The 21,755-nt window shown below is 34.2% G+C and overlaps 1 protein-coding gene across 6 annotated transcripts in view; it reads right to left on the reverse strand.

Annotated features, from left to right (window-relative positions):
* Positions 1-21,755, reverse strand: part of LOC118194156 (epithelial sodium channel subunit alpha-like) — a 120,687-nt gene that overhangs the window by 76,726 nt on the left and 22,206 nt on the right. For 2 of the 6 annotated variants that reach the window (XM_035365352.2, XM_035365348.2), the window contains exon 1: positions 1,461-1,599. The exons of 1 other annotated variant lie outside the window; for it this stretch is intronic. Coding sequence is in view for 1 of the 5 variants with exons in the window: in XM_035365353.2 (XP_035221244.1) it covers positions 1,461-1,582 (122 nt within the window). In the remaining 4 variants the exon portion in view is untranslated. Of the gene's footprint in view, positions 1-1,460; positions 1,613-14,959; positions 15,110-21,755 lie in introns of those variants that run through there. 3 more of the 6 variants (XM_035365349.2, XM_035365353.2, XM_035365355.2) reach the window with 3 other exon arrangements.

Raw genomic sequence — 21,755 nt, forward strand, 5'->3', positions numbered from 1 at the left:
ATTTCACTATTTTGAAGGCTAAAATATCAAGAATACGTTAGCACTTATAAGTCATGGTATGAGAGAAATTTGAATAAATAGCAATCAGGCGATAAGTTATAGAATTAAATTAAGATATAAAATGGCAGACCGAAAAAATATTTTACTCTTTAAAGCAGCATGGAAAATATTTTTCATATTAACTAATATTTATCTTTCAGAACATGTAATCAGTTGTTCTAAATACGCTAAAATTAAAAACCATACTTTAAGAATACTCTAATATCCAGTTAGAGAAGAAACGAATACAGAAATGTATGCATGCTGATATTAAAAATCTGAAACATTATTGAAGTAAGATTATAACAGATATTTCCGACTTGCTTTTATAAAATTAAATTGTCAGCATTTTCATAAGAATTAAGGGAATAGAACATAAATCAAATAAAATTATTCGTGAAATTTCCCCTAGTTAATTTTAATAATGGGGGTAAACTCTAGTTAATTTTTAATAAAGTATAAAATTTCGTGTAAATCTTATAAGATTATTTTCTTCCTCCTTCAAGCATGCCTTTGTGGTGTAATAACAGTACACTAAACGCGTATTGCAGAGGTTCAAGCTCGAGTTCCGGCGAGGGCACTGTTGACCTTTCATGGCTCTAAAATTCACCTTTCATGGTTGACCTTTCATGGCTGACCTTTCATGGCCTTTCATTGCATCAAAGAAATCTAATGGCTCTACAATCTTTTAAGTACGTACGATTATTCTTAATTGGCTACAATCTTTTACGTTTAATGTTAATTCTTATGTTAACTACGTTGTTTTTTCATGCTTTGGAAACCTTTATTTTATTATTGTATAACTAGTTACAGGTATGGTTATGAGCATTCGTACGTAAAAAAATATTTTCTTTGTTTGGTATCATCAGTAAAACGTATCATTCACTGTAATGGAAATGTAATGGAACATGTAATGGAAAATTACCTTTTTTTCGGTATTTAGAAAAACTAATAAAATTTGATTCACATACCTATAGCTGCATACGGCTTTTCATGAATGAGTAATTTTAATTAAAGATGTTTTAGTTCTTAGATGCAAAAGTATTATCTAGTTTACATTTATATTACAAAATAATCCCGAAAAGAAATAAAACTTGATTTTGGAGCTTTAAGCAGAATGCCTATTTTGATATTTTTATGGAACTTCTTTCTTTAATTCGTGTTTGCCAGCTATGGTCAGATTAAATAATTTTGCAAAATATATTCATCATCTACATTTTTACAATTTTTACAAAATAGGATGAGTAACTAACTGCCAATTTTATTCATGTAGTGCTCTGTCAGAACTGAATTCAATCACTAATATGATTTATAAGCATAATTTTTATCTTTACAAAAGAAAATATCATAAAGTTATCTATTCTAAATCAAAATCTTTAAATTATAAAATACAGCATAAATAATATAAAACTAACACTTACTGTTCGACTGCTGAATGACGAAAGAACCTAAATGCAAAACAAGAGAGCGGAATAGCGAAGAGTGTTTTGAAAGCAGTCTGCAAAGTTAGATATACCCAAACGCACATATTCTCTCGAGGCATACCCTATAATAATAACCATGTGCGCAAAACTTCCTAATTGAAAGCTAATGACAAGATGAAACCCGCCTGTTGTGCCTTTATTCTTTTGGCTCTCTATTCGTTGGAATTCTGCCCAATTTGTTTTTCTGGAGCTCTGTCACTCCTTTCGGGGAGTATAACTGGAAAGCAAGCCACACCTTCTGGAAACATGTTATGCACTACACACACTGTACATCTGGTTTCTTCTAGCTGTTCTAATTTACGTCTCCAAAAAATTATAATATGTTAATTATTTATCTTTGCCTTTCTAGAACCGAATTACGCTAATTTTGCTGCTAAAGAAACTGTTCGTAAATATAGGAAATTTCAAATGTAGCCAGGCACATAAACTTATTAAAAAAGAAAAAAATTACATTAATGTCTTCTCCGGGATTCGAGCCTGAGCCCTTTAGTACCGCAATCTGAGTCGCTAATCACTCCCGCTTGGGCGGCAAGGAAAAGACTACTAGAAAAAGAAAAACTCTTCTCTCTTAAACTCTCGTAAACTTCATATTAAAAGAAAAGAACAAAGACAATTGTGTTTCAAGAGTTTCTTTAAGCGAAAAATGTTTCCGTTTTTCTAGAAGCCAGTGTTTAATTTGTAGAATTAGAAGAGTCAGAACCTCTACAACCCATTAGGAATACCGAATAAAAATATATAAATAAATAAGGACAATAATAAATAAAATATAAACAAATACAAACGTAAAGTTAAATTTATGATAAATAAATGAATAATAAATTGAATTATTAGAAACATTGAATGAAAATGAGTAATTTATTAATTGACTAAAATTAGATTATAAATATTAAAACTAAAACAAACAAAATGTAACAAAACTTGTAGCAAAAGGTACCGAAGCTCGTCTCATTTGAGCCTTATCATAAATAAAATTAAATTGTCATTACTGATAAAAGCATCAATCATTCGCAAAAAAATGTAATTCAAAAATTTAGTTTTAAATCGTACTCAGCAATGTCACTACAAGTACACTTCGCTTTCGAACTGGACGGATTTGATAAAGTGCATATTGTAATGGTTTGAAGACTCGGAACCCCGAAACTGCACGACTGGTAGGTTGTTCACGATCTGCCGTTTTATTATTTATGCAAAGTGGATAAATGACGATGAAACCAGCAGTAGACGCCAAAGTGTTGGACGTCCACGAGTCATCAAAGAATAAGAACTTCGGGAACTGTCTCGCTTGGTGCAGCAGTGATAGGTGGTAGTGAGACAGTGGCTCAGGGGACAGCCAATATAGTACAGGTCCAAGTGCAAGTGTTTCGGAATACACACTTCAGCGGACATTGTCGGATATGGGACTGCGCAGCAGATGTTCTACTCGTGTGCCTCTGTTGACCAAGTACTGTTGTCAACAAGGCCTACAGAGAGCCCGCGAATATCAAGAGTGGACCATTCATAAGTGGAAGACAGCTGCTTGGTCGGATAAATCATGATTTCTCATTCATCACAGTGGTCGCATCAGGGTACGTCGTCTTCGAGGCGAACAGTTGCTTCCCCCTATGTAGCAGGTCATACACAGGCTTGTGGTGGCGGTATTATTCCTTGGGAGACGTTCTCATGGAGGATATGAGACCGTTAGTTGTGGTAGAACAGACCATGAAAGATGCGGACTAGCTGAACATAATTGCGGATCCGTTACACCCTTAAATGGCGTCTCTCTTCCCAACTGGAAAAGGAATCTTCGAGCAGGGCAACGCCCTATGTCACAAGGCTCGAACTGCGTTGGAGTAGTTAGAGGGGTATGATCATGAATTCCAATTAATGTCCTGGCCACCTAACTCGCCGGCTTTAAGAGCTCAAACACCACCATGTTGGAATATCTCGACTTCGAGTGCGACTGCTTAGATAATTAGTACAGCCTGTCTCCATTCATCTAACAATAACTTTTGGCATCCATGCCAAGGCAAGTTTCAGCTGGATAGCCATATAACAGGTGGTACAGTAACTCAGCTGGTGATAAGTTAAATAAGGCCAAAGCAACGTGTTATTATTATTACGTTTCGCAACGTGTTAGTAAAGTAAATGATCGTATGTTTTGCTCTTCACTGTAATTATAAGCAGTTTAAAATGCTGTACATTTTTATATTTGTGAGCGTAATATAAATTTAGCCAGAGACTTAGAAATGCTACGGAATCAGTAAAGTGCTAAACGGAGATATTTTTCTTCAGTAATAGACAATGATGGACATTTAAAGCATTTATTTCAGGCACAATATACTTAAATTGTAACTGTATCTGCAGCTGAACTGAACTGGCGCAAGAAATGAGCCTGTTTTTAAGTTTTGCAGTATTAGTTAACCTCATGAGATATTATGACTAACATAAAAAAGGGAAAGCTTGCATGCTATATGTTTCCAGGTGAGAGAAGCAGAAAGCTTGTGCGACTGTGATAAATTAAAATGTGGTGAATTTGTTTTATTTCTCGACACAAGGATTTAGTATAGCTTTATTATTACTGATTCTTAAAACTTTCGGTCTATGCAATAACTGATTTTACATTCCCATTTTTTATTATGCAAGTGAATTCGTAATTTGTGTTGCGTGCAAATCATGCAAAACCATTCATTCTAGAATTTCAGAATTTTCGAAATTGCATTTCAGAAATTCGTAAGAAATGCCCTTGTATTTTAGGAAATTAAGCAAATTATAAGGGCTCTTCCAAATTAAAATTAACATTTCATATTTTATGTACATATTTATATCAAGAAAAATACTTTCAAATATATGCGTATGAATATATGCACATAACTGTATAATAAATATCCTTGTTCTGCAGCATAATTTAGTATGAAATTCCATTAAAAATATACGAGAAAATGTAATATGTTAGAAAAATTGCAAACTCATTGACCAGAAGAAAAAAGCAGCTCGAGTAATTTTTGAATATATATCTAGAGTTCCAGAAACAAAGAATCTGTACTGATCCTTTCATTGCCCAATTAGTAAAAATTTATTGAAAGTTTCCAGCATATTAAAGAGCTGCTTTAAAACCCTCTGAGCGGCATGAGCGGCGTTATCGGGTCATGAGATTTTTTGTTACTTGATACATATTAGCTTATGACGTAAGATATTTTGCTTTCTTACTTTGTTTAATAATGTAAATGTAATCTTAATGAACATAAATTTATGAAAATAGAGGCTAAAATAAATAATTACATAAATTTAGCTACTAAATGCTGCATAAATATAGGTTTTCATGATAGATCCAAAACCCCGTGCCGCTCAAAGCCAGCGAATGTGTGACACAACATCCAAAACTATGTACTATCCAAAACCAGGACAACGTTTCTGGTACTTACGTATTACCCCGGAGGCCATTGGTGAAAATTTTGGCAATGTTCACCAATCGTCAGTCGTTTCTGTGGAAATCTAAAGGACACGGTCATCCTTATCTGGCGCTAAATTACGCAACCTTGCCGGTTGACGGTCTAATACGTAAATACCGATTTTCTTCCGAGAAATTTCTCTCAGCTTTCGATTAGGACGTTTCTTCGTGATTTTAACAATGTCAAAAGCGACTGATTAAAATAATAAAATTTCCTCAGAAATGGTGTCACCAGTATCTATTTGCATATAGTGTAAATAGTTTATCTTTGAGAATCTCCTGTATTTCTGTGCATTTAGATTTTACATAAATTTCTTTGAAGTGTTTAAGAGATCAGGGATCTTTTCTTTTCATCTTCTAATGCAAACCTCAATAGTCAAATTCTATTTTGACTTTAGTCTAATAGCTACATGTAAGTAATTATTTTTTAATAGAAATATTAGATTTGATGCAAAATATCCCCGTAGTGATTTGATTTTTTCTGAGTACGGTTATCAAAATGATTAATTACATTTTGCTCTTGAAGTTCTTTTCGTATGCTCAAGCTTGCACAATACAGCTACGGTTTAAAGAGGGTTAGTCACCTTCTAGTGACATTAAACATACTTATATACCATACGCATATTTCTGTAGTTTTATGAGCAATAGAAAGCATGGGTTTAAGAAGCAGATATATTTCTTACTTCCATGCTAAATACTCGTGACAGACTGCAGTTCGTATATACAGCAGCGCTCCTTGCTTTTATTTCCTCAATCACGTTAAGGTGAAACACCGAAATTTGGAGAATGTCGGCTTTCACCGGTGAATGTCAACATTCACATAGTCTCCTGGTGTATGTCCGAAATATTTTCCAAATACTCTTATTTCTGACTTACACCGGTAAATGTCGACATTCACCATGATGAATGTTGAACATATAAGAATATTATATTTTCTTCTCCGTCAATAAGTCGCGAAAAAACGCACTTGAGGAGATAAGAACTTAAAACACACAATACATTCAAAATGAGAAAGGAAAATAATAGAGGTTAAAAACTTACTAAATTATGTGATTCAAATCTTATTTATTGCGACAACTTAAATTATTATGACACTTTTAATTGCACAAGAGGCCCTTGCTTTTTTACAACTGCATTTATTTGTTGAACATGACAAGCATGTACATATAGTCCTCTCTTTTTGACCTACACCAGAGCATATCCGTGATTGTCGACATACACCGGTGAGGGTCCGAATGTACAAGAATGTAATGCAATATTCGATCTTTCACCGACGTATTTGGTGAATGTTGACATTCTTCGGTGAAAGTCGACATTCTGCAATTTCGGTCTTTCACGGTAACATATGTTATATAAAAGTTCCAAAATTTTAATTATGAAAAACTGGCATGCATGTATTTTTCACCAAGGAGTATTTAAAAACTATGAACATGCTAAGCTTAGGCTCTTATAAAAATAATTCCTTAGGGAAATCTTAGAAGGAATAATAGCAGAAAAGTAACGATTTATTAACTCCGTCATATACACGGCAAAAATGCCCAATAAAAGAATTATAAGATGCGTATCAAATTTTAAAACATGCCAGTGGTTATATATCTCACACAAATCTAATCTTTCCCAATGCAATTTTAGTTGCTTCTAAAGCATCTTATTGATTGCCGGTTGTTTACAAAAGTTTTTCTACAAAAGTTTTTACCTCAGTTTCTCTACTCATAATGCTAGATTTATATTTATTTTCGTAAGACTGTTAATGAAACAGTCTTCAAAGCCATTCGTTTGTATGATTAAACTGAAAATTTTAAAGACTAGGCCGAACCTATCGGTTTTTTCGATTTCGATTTAGTTGATTAAAGCAAAGCACACTATGACTATCGGCCTAAGGGGAAGGATGTCTTCGTGAAAGACTAAGGGGAAACGGCTCGTATGCACGTTTACACATGGGCACACCATGCAGCCAGCCCCTTCGCCTAGAATCAAACCCATGTCAGAACTACCAGTATTCAGCGATTTTACCGCTCAGCCGCTGCTAGATCTCTATCGCTGTTTTTTAGCTGTGTTGTCAGAGAAGATTTCTCAGAGTGCACCAAAGAGATCTTGATATAAAGAGACCGATATTACTCTTGAGAACAGGGAAAGGACACAAAAAATCAAGCTGTACGCATAAGTCTAACTCAAAGCTTTGGATCGGAGCCAGTATTCGAGCTTCCTTACCATATATCCTTCAGCGCATTTCTACTGAAAATAATATGTACTTGCAAACAAACGACAACCTTATAAAAAATAACGTCATATTGCCCACAAGTAAACGGTAGCTGATTTTATTAGCTTTACTGGTCTATCAACGTCACCAGTGGCCGAGAGGCAAAGCCTCATAATCCTAGCAATTCGACCCTGTTCAAGGCGAAAGGGGTCGCTGCAGGGTTGCTTTCATGATTTTCTTCCTGTGTAAATCCATGCCAATTTTCCTTAGGAAGTCCTCCACGATAACATCCCTGTTCTTAAGCAGATAGTCCTAGTGTACTTTGCTGCAATTAAAATAAAGTAACTTTGTCATTTTACGCGCACAGATATTTCTAATAAAATCGAAAGCTTTGGTGTTGATTATTTAATTATGGCAAAGGACACTAGGGCTATCTGCCTAAGGGAAGGGATGCCTTCGTGGAGGAATTTCGAAGGGAAACTGGCTCGTATACATCTTACACATGGGGAAAACAACGAAAACACCCATGCAGCCAGCCCGTTCGCGGGATTCGAACCTCGGACCCATGGAGGTAAGAAAGGGAGGAGGGGCCATTCCGCGCTAGAAGTGAAGCACTGCTTTGAAGCTTGGGTCACCAGACGGGGTGTTCTTTGTTTACATTCAGAAGCTCACTTGACAAGATTCTGATAGTATTTCGACACACGACAGTTCCATAGAAATCGAAAAAGGGACACTCTCGCATGAAAGAAACATTCATAGTGTGATGGATAATAGCAATTTGTATAGTTTACTGACATTTACGCAAAAATCACATCTTGGTTATTTTCGATAACTAACAAAAGCGATTTTGATTATGAATTTGTTTTATAAAATTCTAAGCTGTTGCACTACAAAAATATAGATTTTAAGAAAATTGCTAAAAGAGATCTGCCAAAATTTATTTTCTAGAAGATTTGAAAAGTTTGAAACTTGATGGCTAAATGTAAATATAAAATTATGTATGTTAAAATATTTGTAATTAGGCACATAGGTCAGATAAAGTTTTTATTAAATAGATTAACGCATGCAAGGGCTATCTGCCTAAAGAGAGAGATGCCATCGTGGAGGAATTTTGAAGAAAACTGACCTTTGAGTGGGTATTAAAAATAATACTTATAATTTTCATTCAGATTATATTCATATATAATTTTTATGTAAAACTTTCGGGTGTATGCTAAATTAGTGTAAATTACTTTACACGAAAAATATAGTGAATGCACAGAAATTAAAGATTTGCACATGCCGGAAATGAAAAATAGGAAATATGTATGGGTATTTATGCATGTGCTTGCAAAAAGCATGTACCTGCCTTTGGCAAAATACTTAAATATTCACTAAATTATTTATAAATGTATTTGAAATGAAGAATTTATTCACTTATAAACAACTGTGAAAGTACTGTGAAGAAATCTAATGATTAAATGTATCTAATTTATAATGATTATAAATGTTATCTAAATATATAATAACCTTAATATTGAATTGTAAACATAAATTGAAATCCTGTTGACAAATACGTTATAAAACTATTTAAGCAAGAATTGTTCGTATTGGAAGGCAATCTGTTAAAAGGTATTGTAAAGCAAATGCTATGAGATGCGCACTTAAGAACGTAATGAAGAGTTTTGGAATATGTATTGTTGAAATGAAGGCTAAAAAAAAAATCTGATAAGTATAATTAAAAGAATTATTACCTTTACATTTTATAATAACTCAGTTACAAGTTTTAAATAATACTTAAAAAAAACTTGTTTTATTCCCTTTCAGAAATGTTCAGAGAAAGTCAAATACTATTTAATACCTATTTAATTATTAGGAATTAGCGAAATACTTATTTAAAGTATTTCGCTAATTCCTAATAATTCTCTAATTTAAAATGAACCGAATAGAGCATTAATTATAAATCGACTTACATTTTTCGATTTAAAAGAAGCCAAAAAATCATGTCATATTTAAGAAAGTATTTTAGGAAGAAGCTCTATAAATAGAAAAGAAATAATGCATAATTTTAATATTAATAATACAATAAACTTTGATCTTAATTTTTGTACCTTAACCGAATAAAATCGAATTACCTTAATTTTTTTTCTAATGTAATTAACGAAAACTTGTGAAAATATTTCATTCAAATTAAACCATTCTGAGAAAACTGTCCTGCGAAAAGTATAGCATTTAATTCCGTTCAGAATGAAATGTTGTTTAAAAATATGTTGTTTTCACATACTAAGGACTCTGAAGTGTTGTAGAAAAAGAAAATATATACATTTATATGTATATTTGCGACGTAATTACAAAATATTTACACTCGAACGCGCCAAATCCCATAGAACTCAATGGTAAATGACCCAATGTTTTGGTCACCACGTAGGGATCGCCGGTGCTTCAGAGCTGGGTACGGAGAAACTTTTTTAGGGCGACTCTATCTTACTTCCTACCTCCATGCTCAGACCGAACTACCGGTGTTCAAAGACTTTTCCGCTCGGCCGCTGGTGGGGCGGAAGCTTTGGATTTTGTAACATGACAACCTTTTGGTAAGAAAATTTGGAATCAATAATAAAAAATAACAGAAATTATGCGAAAACGTAGGGAGAATATATATACTGAAAAACGGGGATGTGAAAATTCATGTGTTTCTATCTGCTGTTCAATTTAAATTTAGTTACATTCAGAGATGATTTTCATCTCTCTTTGTTGGATTGAATGTGCGATTCCTGAGAGAAAAGGAAAGCGGTATTTTTAGAAACTTTCTGAGTGTCTCTGTTGGGTTTAATTTTCTGTGAAGGATTTCTTAATTTATAGAAGCGTGGTGTACTTTAAAACAAACAGCAAAGAAATTGCTCCTCTTTCTAGAAGATTTACTGGTGCTATCGTAAATGGTGTTTAAGCTATTCATCTTTTTCAATTTGTTTTTAAGATTTAAAAAATGTCACTTTTAAATCTATTAAGACGCCAATGCTTAGTAAACTTGTTGGACTAGTTTTTAAAAGGGCTGCATTAAAATCTAGAGTTAAATAAATTGACGGGTCTCAACTAAAAGTTTTATTTTGTGATTATCGTCTTTGTCAAAAAAACTAGAAGTAATTGTACCTGGTGTTTGCACGTTTAGGATTAAAAATTATATTAGTGTCTCAAACACTAATATAATTTTTAATCCTTCCGATGCTACTAATTTGAAGAGCTTTTAAAGGGATAACCCATTTTTCATTTAATGACAATATCTACTTTAATTGCTAAAGTTAGTTTATTCTTCTGCATTCGAGTCCCTCTAACTCGTTTAGATGATTTCACCCAGAATCTAATTGTCTAACAGTTAATTTATGCTCTAAGTTTGAACTGTAAATTTTTGTTGATAATGCTAATTTCATTTTTTTCTTTTGGCTATAAAATAAATATTTCTGCAGAAATAAAAATGTTATTACAATATACTATGCAACAACAGAACTCCGTAAAAGATAATTTTTAGCAACTGTGGCATTTCTTTCCGATGTTAATTATGATATAACAGGTTAGTATGTCTAGCTAACACATGGAAGGTCTATGATGCGAATTCGGCTGGTTTCACTGTTAATTGTTTACGTTTCCTGCTTCAAAAAATGCCTAATGGTTTCTAGAGAGACGCACGAATGAAATGTGGTGAGAGATACACTGCTCGACATTGAAAATGCAACACCAAGAAGGAATGGTCAGAAAGTGATGAAATTTGAAAAAAAAAAAAAAAAATACAGAGACAGCAAGAAGCAATAAGTGATCTTTATTTCAAAATGATAGTCAGAATACAGAGCGAGAACGGCGTCGGTTCAGTAGGATGTAGGACCACCGCGGACAGCGATGCACGAAGAAACACGCCTAGGCATAGAGAATAAGAGTGCGGATGGTGTTCTGAGAGATGGCTCTCCATTCCCTTTCAACAATTTGCCACAGTTCGTCTTCTGAACGAGGCAGGGGCAGAGTCTGCAAACGGCGTCCAATCACATCCCATATATGTTCAATTGGTGACAGATCAGGAGAGTACGGTGGCCATGGAAGCACTGGTATACCTTGCGGAGCATGTTGGCAGATGCGAGCACTGTGTGGTCGGGCGTTATCCTGCTGAAAAATTGCATTAGGCAGCCCCTGAAGGTAGGGGATTGCCGCCGGCCGCAGTACATTATCCAAGCCAAGTATCGTTGGGCCGTCATAGTGCCCTGAATACAAACTAGAGATGACTTGGATTCGTAGGCAATAGCGCTTCAAACCATTATGCCACGTTGTCGCGCGGTGGGGCGTTCCACACTTACTGCCGGATTAGATTTGTCTCCACGTCGACGCCACACACGTATGCAACGACTGTCACTGGATAAACAGAAGCGTGACTCATCTGAGAACACGACGTTTCGCCATTCTCTCATCCACATCGCTCCAGTTCGGCACCATTCTAAACGTTGGCGTCTATGCTGTGGGGTCAATGGCAGTCTTCTTAACGGACGCCGTGAGTGCAGGCCACGTTCAACTAATCGGCGGGAAATAGTTCTGGTCGACACGGGAACATCCAGGGTATCTTGCACATGCTGCAGAACCGCGGTACAAGTGACTTGCGGGACCGCCACAGCTTCTCGGCGGATGCGTCGATCCACGCGTGGTGACGTCACTCTGACCGCACCTGCACCCTTCCTTCTTCCCACATTTCCTTGTTCCAACCATGTTCGCCATAGCTGATGCACTGTGCTCACATCCATGTGGATATCAGCTGCGATTTGACGTAAGGACCAACCCGTCCTTCTCAGTCCGATCACCATACTCCTCGTAAAATCGTCTATCTGCTGGAAGTGCCTTCGTTGACGGCGGCCTAGCCATTCTCTCCTATTACAAGTATCCTCCGGGACTAAAACCAACTTTTTTCGATAATTCGTCTGACAGAAATAACGACTATAATATTGTCCATTCTTTACGTTCCTTCCCTTATATCTTACTTCACGTGCGGCCGGAGAGCTACGCATGTAACATCATTCGCATAACTCAGTGACGGGCGCCTACTCTAAAATTTCCGACCACTTCTTCTTGGTATTGCATTTTCAATGTCGAGCAGTGTAATTGATGGTCACCAAGATTTTGTCTACTTGGTCTCATGCCTCTCCCCAGCCGCCCTTAATAGGATAAAATATAAGGCTTTGTTTCATTATCCCACATGCACTGTTATAGTGTAAGTGATTAGCACGTCCAGCTAACAACCGAAGTTCCGTGATTTATATCCTGCCAAGGTCACATTTACTATTTTAATCTTTCTAATACTTTCTTCAAATCTCTAATTCATTTTAGAAATTTAAAGAGAAAATCTACGTTGCATGACAATTTATAAAAGTATAACTATCAATTAAATGCATTTTAAATGATTTTAAACGCATTCCTTTCTACTATTGCATAATAAAATTGACTTTCTATTCTTGCATCTAGTCAAAAGTCTCGTAGATCTCTGTCTTTTTTCGTCAATTCTTACCATTCTTAACTTTTATGCACAATTTGCCTGTAACTACCTGCCCCACACTTTATAACATGATTATTTCTCTGCATGTCTCAGTGAATGCATTTTAGTTCACTTTATAACTAGAACATTATTCTGTATTTTACGCAATGACAGATAACTCTGATTTAATTGTGAAAATAGATAAGAATCGGATGTTGCACTAGAAAAGCGACATGGAAAAGCCCTATTTAGTTGTTGAGAATGCTAGATAGAATATTTATATATACGACTGAACTTAATTTGAAAACTTCATTGATATTAAGGCTAACTGATTGTAGAAATTTACAGATATTTAAATATAACATTAAAAGAAAAGAGATAATCATGGCTTCAGTAAACATTCATAACTCTTGCTTCTGATTTTCGTATTTGCGTTTACATCTTTCATAGCTTAATAATAATTGACATTCATGCAAATATAACTCCCTGCATGTTAACATACGCACGCAGTTATTAAATGCATTTTAAATAAAGTATGGTCAATATTCTGAACTTCTGAAAATATTACATACATCGGGTAATAGTTTTCTGTTTAAATAAATTTTATACCGGTTTCTGAGTGTTTATTAATAAATAAATAAATAATATATTCAGTTTCATAAAATTGTTTATTTTAGCTCTCAGTAATAATTTTTTTTCTAAATTATATTTTAAGGCAAATTTTGCCGTCTTCTTGAAAAAGTAATATTTGCCTTGAATCTGTAGTGTATATAATAAAATTGAAATTTAATAATGACTATGTAGGGTCTGACTATGTAGAAATTTTCGAAGTCATGAAACTGAAAAAACCGCAGTGCCGTCATCGGGATTCGAACCAAGGTCCTCCCGAATACGCGTCAAGCGTACTTCCAGTTATACCATGAAAGCATGTGGAACATTATAAACATTTTCTCTTATTACCGTTTATAGTAAAAGTTATTAAGAAGTACTGATGGGTCCACCAGGGCCAAGCGGCCGTAAAGTCGCTTAAGTTTGTACCTGGGTTCGATTGCAGGCGAACGGGCTGACTGCAAGGACGATTTCGTGGTTTTCTCCATATGTAACGCATATACGAGCTAGTTTCCCTTATAAAGCTCTCCACCAAAGCATCCCTTAGCAGACAACCCCCACCTACTTTTCCATACTTCAATAAACCAAACTTAAGAAATGCTATAAAATATATTTAATGCTTCGCAATAACATCCTTTACAAGTGGAGTAAAATCATAATCTGACCCACCAGCGGCCGAGCGGTAAAGACGCTGAACACTGGTAGTTCGGTCTGAGGTTCGAATCCCGCGAACGGGCTGGCTGCATGGGCGTTTTCGTGGTTTTCATCATGTGTAACGTATATACGAGCCAGTTTTCCTTAGAAAGTCCTCCACGAAAGGCATCCCTCCCTTTAGGCAGATAGCCCTCGTGTGCTTTGCCATAATTAAATACACCACCACACCAAAATCATAATCTGACCCACCAGCGGCTGAGTGGTAACGTTGAACACTCGTAGTTCGGTCCGAGGTTCGAATCCCTTCGTGGTTTTCCCCATGTGTAACGTGTAACAGTTTCCCTTAAAAAGTCCTCCACGAAGGCATCCTTCCGTTAAGGCAGAAAGCCCTCGAGTGCTTTACCGTAATCTAATAAACCAAACCAAACCAAAATCATAATGTTTAGAAACGAAGTGGTTCATAATCATAATAACAGTGTAAAACATAATACATACGCTATAATTAATGATTAATTATCTATATAGCTTATTTTTCCTTTGCAAATTGAATATAATCTTTGCAATTTAATTTCTTTTCTCAAATTGTAAAATAAAATATTTACAAGTTTAAATTTTCTAATCGGATGAGCAATATGCTGTTGTATTAATTGTAGTTACACTAATACATCCTATAGTATAACACAGAGCTTAAATTGAGCCGGAGCCCACCGGAGCCAGGCTCCGGTATTCTTAGTTTTTGGTATAAATCATAATTCTATTCGGAGCACACCTAAATAATAAGGCTCCAGCACATATAACTGAACAACAATTTGAATAAAAATTTATATTTTGCAATAAAATTATATTAAAAATCGCTTATTAAATTTGCTTTATCTCTTTACATTTTATTTAATTTTAATTGTTTCTTTAATATAATTCTTTTAATTAAATAATAATAATTATTAATTAAATAATAACTGATCCATATTAATTGGTAATATTAACTATTTAATTTAATTTGGTAATAATTAACTATTTAATTTAAAAATTATTAATGATTTTAATAGTCATTTTATTTATTCGTTTACCTTTGTTCCTCTTTGCTGACGGTCTTCTGTTGGGCTCCAGCATTTCTAATTTTAGAAATTAAGCTCTGGTGTAACAGTAATTAAATTATTAATTACATTTACGCTTAATGATCGGTATGCTTACACACTTTGTTAGGTTGACTTAAGGGAATTTTGAAATTGAAAACTCTGAACCTACGTAAGAGACCTGGAACTAGTTCCTAACATCTGCTACGAGTAACGTAATGATTAAAAATCTGTCAGCAAAAGTAGAACAACATTCTATCAGTACCAGCAACAACTGCCAGCAAAGAATAACAACTGTCAGCAAAGTAGGGAATAAACAGATTTAAAAACTTTTAACAACGCAACCTGAAAACCCTTTCCTATGTAAGGATCTGAAAATAAAATAATAAAGCAGAAAATTTTTGTCTTTATTTAAGAAAACTGCCGCCGCTTAAAGGAAGAAGTTCTAATATTAGCGTTTAATTTTGCATGTAATGAACGAGGAAAAAGGTTCAAGGATTTGGCCTCTAAAATAGAATGTGACGGAGCACGGATGCTTACTAAAAGTAACCTCCTTTCTGCAAAAATATACAATGCAATAATAAACGTCTCTGTCGACCACACACGGTTTGAGGCATCTCAAACGTTTATGACAGTAATTAACAAAATGCATACGCGTAAATTTTTCAGTGACAAATTCCTAAGCGCCGCTTTCAAAATCTATCTGAAGCAAAATAACTTCGAGTGATGGATAAATACAGGTCTTTCAACTAAGTTTTTTGAATACAACAGCACAATTGTTCAAATGTTTAACAAAAATAAATTAATCACTGAATTTTTTTTTATTCCGTATTCCCGAAATCATGTGCTGCATGCACGTGAAGATAGCTAACATTATAAACAGATCTGTACAAGAACTCCAGATATCAGTATTCCTGAGAGGTATCTCGAGCTCCAAACGCGAATCTCTTTTTACTTCCTTGTACAAAGTAAAGGAAGTACTGTAACTGCGAAAATTTTCGGGCGTCATATTTCAACGAAAATACCCATTTTTATCTCTATCGAATGCAATTTAACGATGTTTTTGCTTGACATCTATACGTAAGGACAGAATAAAGGACTCTTTATCCATAAATGGCTTGTATAAAGGATTTAAAATGAGATTTATTTCGTGACATCTGTGCGTATATATGTACGCCCATCTATACGTACACAGATGTATACGTATGTGAGCACAGATACGTATACGTGCGTACATACGTTATCTACAAACGTATGTAACTATGTATCTCGCACAACTCAGAAAACGAGTAGCCTCAGAAAGTTGTGTGTGTGTGTGTGTATGTGTGATTATGGCAAAGCCTCGAGGGCTATCTGCCTAAGGAAAGGGATGCCTTCGTGGAGGACCTTCTAAGGTAAACTGGCTCGTATACACGTTACACATGGGGAAAACCACGAAAACGCCCATGCAGCCAGCCCGTTCGCGGGATTCGAACCTCGGACCGAACTACCAGTGTTCAGCGACTTTACCGCTCGGCCGCGAAAAATTACTAAAAAGAAATTTAAACAACTTAAACAAGTGGAATTTTGAGAAATTAGCAAGTAAATACTAGAATTAAAATAAAAGTCAATAAAGTGGAAAACCGAATTTTTTAGAAAACCAAAGTAATCAAATACAAATATAGTTGGTAAGTTAAATTAGGACTTACTATTTACTTGCCTTTTTAGTATTATTTATGCATTTTTATAAATAGTATTCAGTTTCTTTTTGATTTTTATGCATAATTCGTGTCGGGGAAGTTTTTTTGTAGGCAAAAGTTTCTAAATTACTTAGGTTTTCTAAAAAAAATCGGTTTTTCTACTTTATTGACTTTTATTTTTATTTTAATATATATAATAATAATAATTTATATATATACCTTATTTCTCGACTCCGTGAGTTCAATTATTTTTATTCTTATATATATATTTTTTATTTTTATATTTTAAATGATGAATTATGTTGTTCTTATCTTCCAGTTAAGTTTTTATGTCTTTAATTAATTTGAATGCTACAGTTGTAAAATTATCAACCATTTAAAAGTTTTTTAAGTGCAGCTAAGTGTAATTTTTCCCCATAGCAGCCATGTTTGCTTACATTTGAAATTTAGCAGAGCAGTGAATTAAGTCAGTTTCTGCACCCTCAGTGTCTTTTGGCCGAAAGGGACCAAAAGTAAACTTTCAGTTTTGAGCACCGAAAAACCTGTCTTCTTGGCCGCTGGCCGAATCGTGTATTTGCGTAGAAACTCTAATTTTAATCATAAAAATTGTTTCTTGATTGTTTTAGCTGCATTTGGTGTTTTATGTTTTTCTATATTCTTCAATTTTTAATACATATATTTTGAGGTTTTATGTATTTTTGCCTTCCCTGAAGTGAGAACTGAAGTAATGGAAAGAGAAATATATCTCTAATGAAATTCGAGGAAATACGTTTAAATGAAATACACCAGAAAATGCGTATATTTTAATATTCTGTACAAGGAAGTAATATGGTGTCATCATCAGATTTTTTTCTTTATTTTATATGTCCAATCATATAAATCTGCTCTTGCTGCCAAATCACATACGTCTTATTTTATCTCATCACTGATTTATATGATATATTAAAAACATTATGCGTTGCATGCATATTAGTAAAACAACTAAAATGAATTAATTTTAACCTTTTGCGGGCAACTGCCATGAACAGGCGGCGGATGTGAACTCATTGAAAAAAAAATAGTTGTTATGTACGGAAGTTTCTACGAAGAATGTTTGCATGCCAATAATAATCAGCGTTCTTCGTTAGCTGCATCTGATGTAAGACATTTTTTCATTTCTTGATTTTTCGAATATGAGCTATTTATTTAATTTTATTTGCGTTTTATTATTTTACTCCTGCTTTTTTATTTTGAGTGAGAAGCAGGAACATATGTTTCTAAAATATAAACAACACCTCTTCCCAACTCTACATGTCTCTGAAGTGTAGACCACCCCTCTGGTTGTTACTCCTAAGCACGTTCTTTTAAACTTCATGGTCTTTTGTTTAGTTTTGTTTTTGAGGATACACTTTTTCGTCTGGCCTGTAGAAGGAACAAGAATAGATAAATTAGGATTGAAAGTAAGAACTAAAAATATCTACGTTGTTTTGTTCCAAGAAGAAATTTAGCTTTTACTGCAACCGTTAAAAAATAATAATAAGTATAATTAGGTAGTGAAATTTCCTGAAGCTTATACCTAATTAAAAGAAGAAACCGATTTTAAACTTCAGATTCAGTATCTGAAGCATATATTTATGAAGTCTTAAAGGATCTCTCTCGTCATCCTTGACCTGGAGCTACAGAATTAAAGTTTGACATTAGATTTTGCGTGTTATACTGCAAAATACACCCTGTAATCCATAAAATATTTCGTTCTTAAAGCTTAGGGATTATTTCTCAAAACAAATTCTGTATTAATATTGGAAAGTGAAATATTTAATTAACAAATCCTCTCATGCGATGTCGTTAACAAATCCTCTCATGCGATGTCGTTAACAAATCCTCTCATGTGACGTTAAAAATTAAAGCTCTGAATTCTTTAAGATTTTTTTATTTCTCCCCCCACATTTCTTTTAAACAAAACTGGCTTTTAGCTTCAAATAATATTCGAATCTTTTGTGATATTTATACAAAAGTTTTAATTCTGAAGCATATAGTTTTAATTCTGAAGCATATAGTTTTAACTTCCAGCTCAATACATGATTGTGGGAAGTTTGTACGTTACATCAAATAAATTAGCTTAGTAAAATTATCTTTTCTGAGCTGACAAAACTACCAGAAAGTGCGACTGTTTAAATACCTATGGCTTCGAAAGGAAGAGTCTGAAGAGATGAAAAGGTGATATTTTATTTTCTTGCGCAATAACACCTTTTTCCATAAGCAAGAAATATACACGAATTTAAATGCAAATTTCAACAGTTTGATTAGTTAGAAAACGTTTTAAAAATGTATCAAAGCTGAAATCGAATTTCATTCTAATAAATTTGTGATTATTACTGCGATTATTGAAGTTCAAATTAGCATTTGCTCGTAAGAAATATAATTGCTTGAAAATCTTCAAAAAAATTATTTTACTTTCTTACATTGTCTGGGGGGAAAAGGGTATGACAGATAGCAGTAAGAAAAAGCATGCATATCATCAAGCTAGACATACTCAGGTGTTTCAATATTTTTCAAACCTAAGAATGTGATTTATAAATAAACAGTCCCTCACGTTGCGTGACGATCTTAAAAAAACTACTTTTCATCGCTGTAATTATTTCTTGTAAAAGTGATTTATGTTTCGTGTAGAGTAATACTCGCCTGATAAATTATCTCTATATATGTCTCCGTCGGATGTAAAAAAAGCGTAGACAAATAATCCTTGCCTTTGTACAAAAAGTTAAAAATATGGCGACTTTTACATCAATTAAAAGAATTATAAATAGAACAAGGTTTTTTTGTACGTTGGTAAGAGAACCCATCACCTATATTTAGATTATCCTAATACCCGTGTCTGAATATCTTGCATTTTATACATATAACAAAACTGGAAATATCTGCACTAATTTCAGTCCTAAATCCTCAGAATACATGAAAAACCTTTAGACCTTTTTTTTTATGTTCGTCTAGCGCAGGGATCTCCAACCTTGGTCTTAGGGAAAGCACATTCTAGAATACCGGTTAGGCAGTGGGCACATTTATCTTTTCAAGGTAAATTTATAGGTTGACATAGTGACTAATACACATGATATACAAAACGATAATTCCAAAATTATAAATAATTATAATTTTAAGATAAAAAATTAGTGATTGTATTCTTATGTAAAATAAATTACTAAATAATACACACAAAAATTTACAAATAATTTGGTTTACACTTCATTGGTATAAAAATTCTTTACAAGAAATGTAATTCCTAAAGTTAGTGTGATATTTGGCATCGCGATTGATTGGCCATTGCTTTATAATTTGGAGTGTATTCTGATATTCCTGCTCTTAAGTAATCATCAAGATATTCATCTGTAAGTCGAGATCTGTTCTTTGATTTTGTGAGTGATATTCCTTGAGAACATGATTCACACAGCAATGTGGAACCATAAAGCGGTTTTGCCTTGTATGATGCTCTTCTCAAGAATAGAAGTTTGTCCCTCTTTGCCAAATTACAAATGTTCTCGTGTGCTACACTGGATTTTACGACAATGTCATTTTGAAGATCTAAAATTTCGCCTGTTCTTACTTTCCGTGATACATTTCTTCCGTTTTCTTGCTTGAATTAACTGTCCAATGTATGCAGTTGTTTCGGTTGCGTGTACTTGACAAGCTAAAGGATTGAGGAAAAAGCTGATCATTAGCTCGATACTATAAATTGTCGAAATCGCTTTCGAAACTGGTCTTCAAGTAACTGAAGATTGGTAATAAATGAGAACAAGTCAATTTAATATTCGCCTTTAATTGTTTTTCATGTTTAAGGAATGCACACGCAATTTCATCTTTGGGGACTTTATCTGCAGATGTGATATCCATGAAATCAGTTTAACTTTTGTAAATTTTATTTTTAATTTCTAACAGTTATTTTTAATTTTGAAACTCTTTCTTTTAAATTCTTTTTTCACACTTACAACTCCCAACTAGAAGGATTTTTTAGTATTGCTTTGCAGCGTATTTTATTATATAGAGTATTAAAGGAAGGTTCAGTTTACTTCAGTAGGAGAGCTTAGAAGTCCTTAGCGGTGCATGTTTTCCGTCAGATTACTTCTTTATCAAGCCAATCACGTTCCGCCGTATTGTACATGCCTGTTGATAATCGCCGGCTAATTTAATTAATCGCTGGCCAGGTTAATTTAAGGGCCAACTACGTTACGTAATTGAGTCTAGCTTCGACTCAGTTAGTTTAGTTTAGTATTAAATTAGTTTATTATTTTATCTTGATTTAAAAGCCCGAGTAGAGGCTTTCCTGTAAGCTCGAAAAGAAGCCATCTGCTACTATTTCTTTGAGTGAATAAAAGGGTATTTTAACCCTTCTCTGGACTTTCGTTAGCGATAAGTCGCCGCACAGTTCAATAGGTTCTTTTACGTCCAACATAGACAAAGTAGTGAGGAACATAATACTTCAAACGACTTGACAGATATTATCATTAAGGCTATATATTTGTCTTTCCCCTTGAGCTCCAAGTGAGATAATGTTTTATTTCTTCGGTTAAATTTACAGATCTTGCAAAAACTTTGTCTTTACTGAGCTAACGTACTTAAGTGTGCAGAATGAGATCCGGGTTTCCTGGTTTTTTCTAGTAGGATCTTGAAAAGGCAGTGTTACAAAGAAGCTGCTTGAATAAAGTTTACTATTTTTGTAATTATTTTCATGATATGCCCAAAGCGTAATATTCTTTTTTTAATATAACTGTGGGAACTTGGTTGCTCCTCTAACCACTTACTCTACCGTCTGGGCGGCAAGCGTAATAGTCTACCACACAAACCTACCTGGTGGAAGATAAGGTTACCCGACGATGGATATGATTTAACAGAGCGCAATAAATCCATTAATATTAGCAACCACTGCTGGAGATTCATCAGTAGTTAACGGGAAAAACTTGTGCAGTCCTATATATACCGACTTTACGTATGTTATAAATACGCATGAATGCATGGTGCAATATTTAATGATTGGTTTCATCAGTTGTTCGTTCCATCGGTGGAAAAGTTTTTTAAATTAAAAAATCCACCAAGGAAAGCAATTCTCATTCTAGACAATGCCTCATCCCATCCTGATTCGG

Source organism: Stegodyphus dumicola, chromosome 6, assembly GCF_044657685.1.
Source record: "Stegodyphus dumicola isolate Sdum_Otavi_A_Nest chromosome 6, ASM4465768v1".
In the NCBI taxonomy this organism is placed as follows: Eukaryota; Metazoa; Arthropoda; class Arachnida; order Araneae; family Eresidae; genus Stegodyphus; species Stegodyphus dumicola.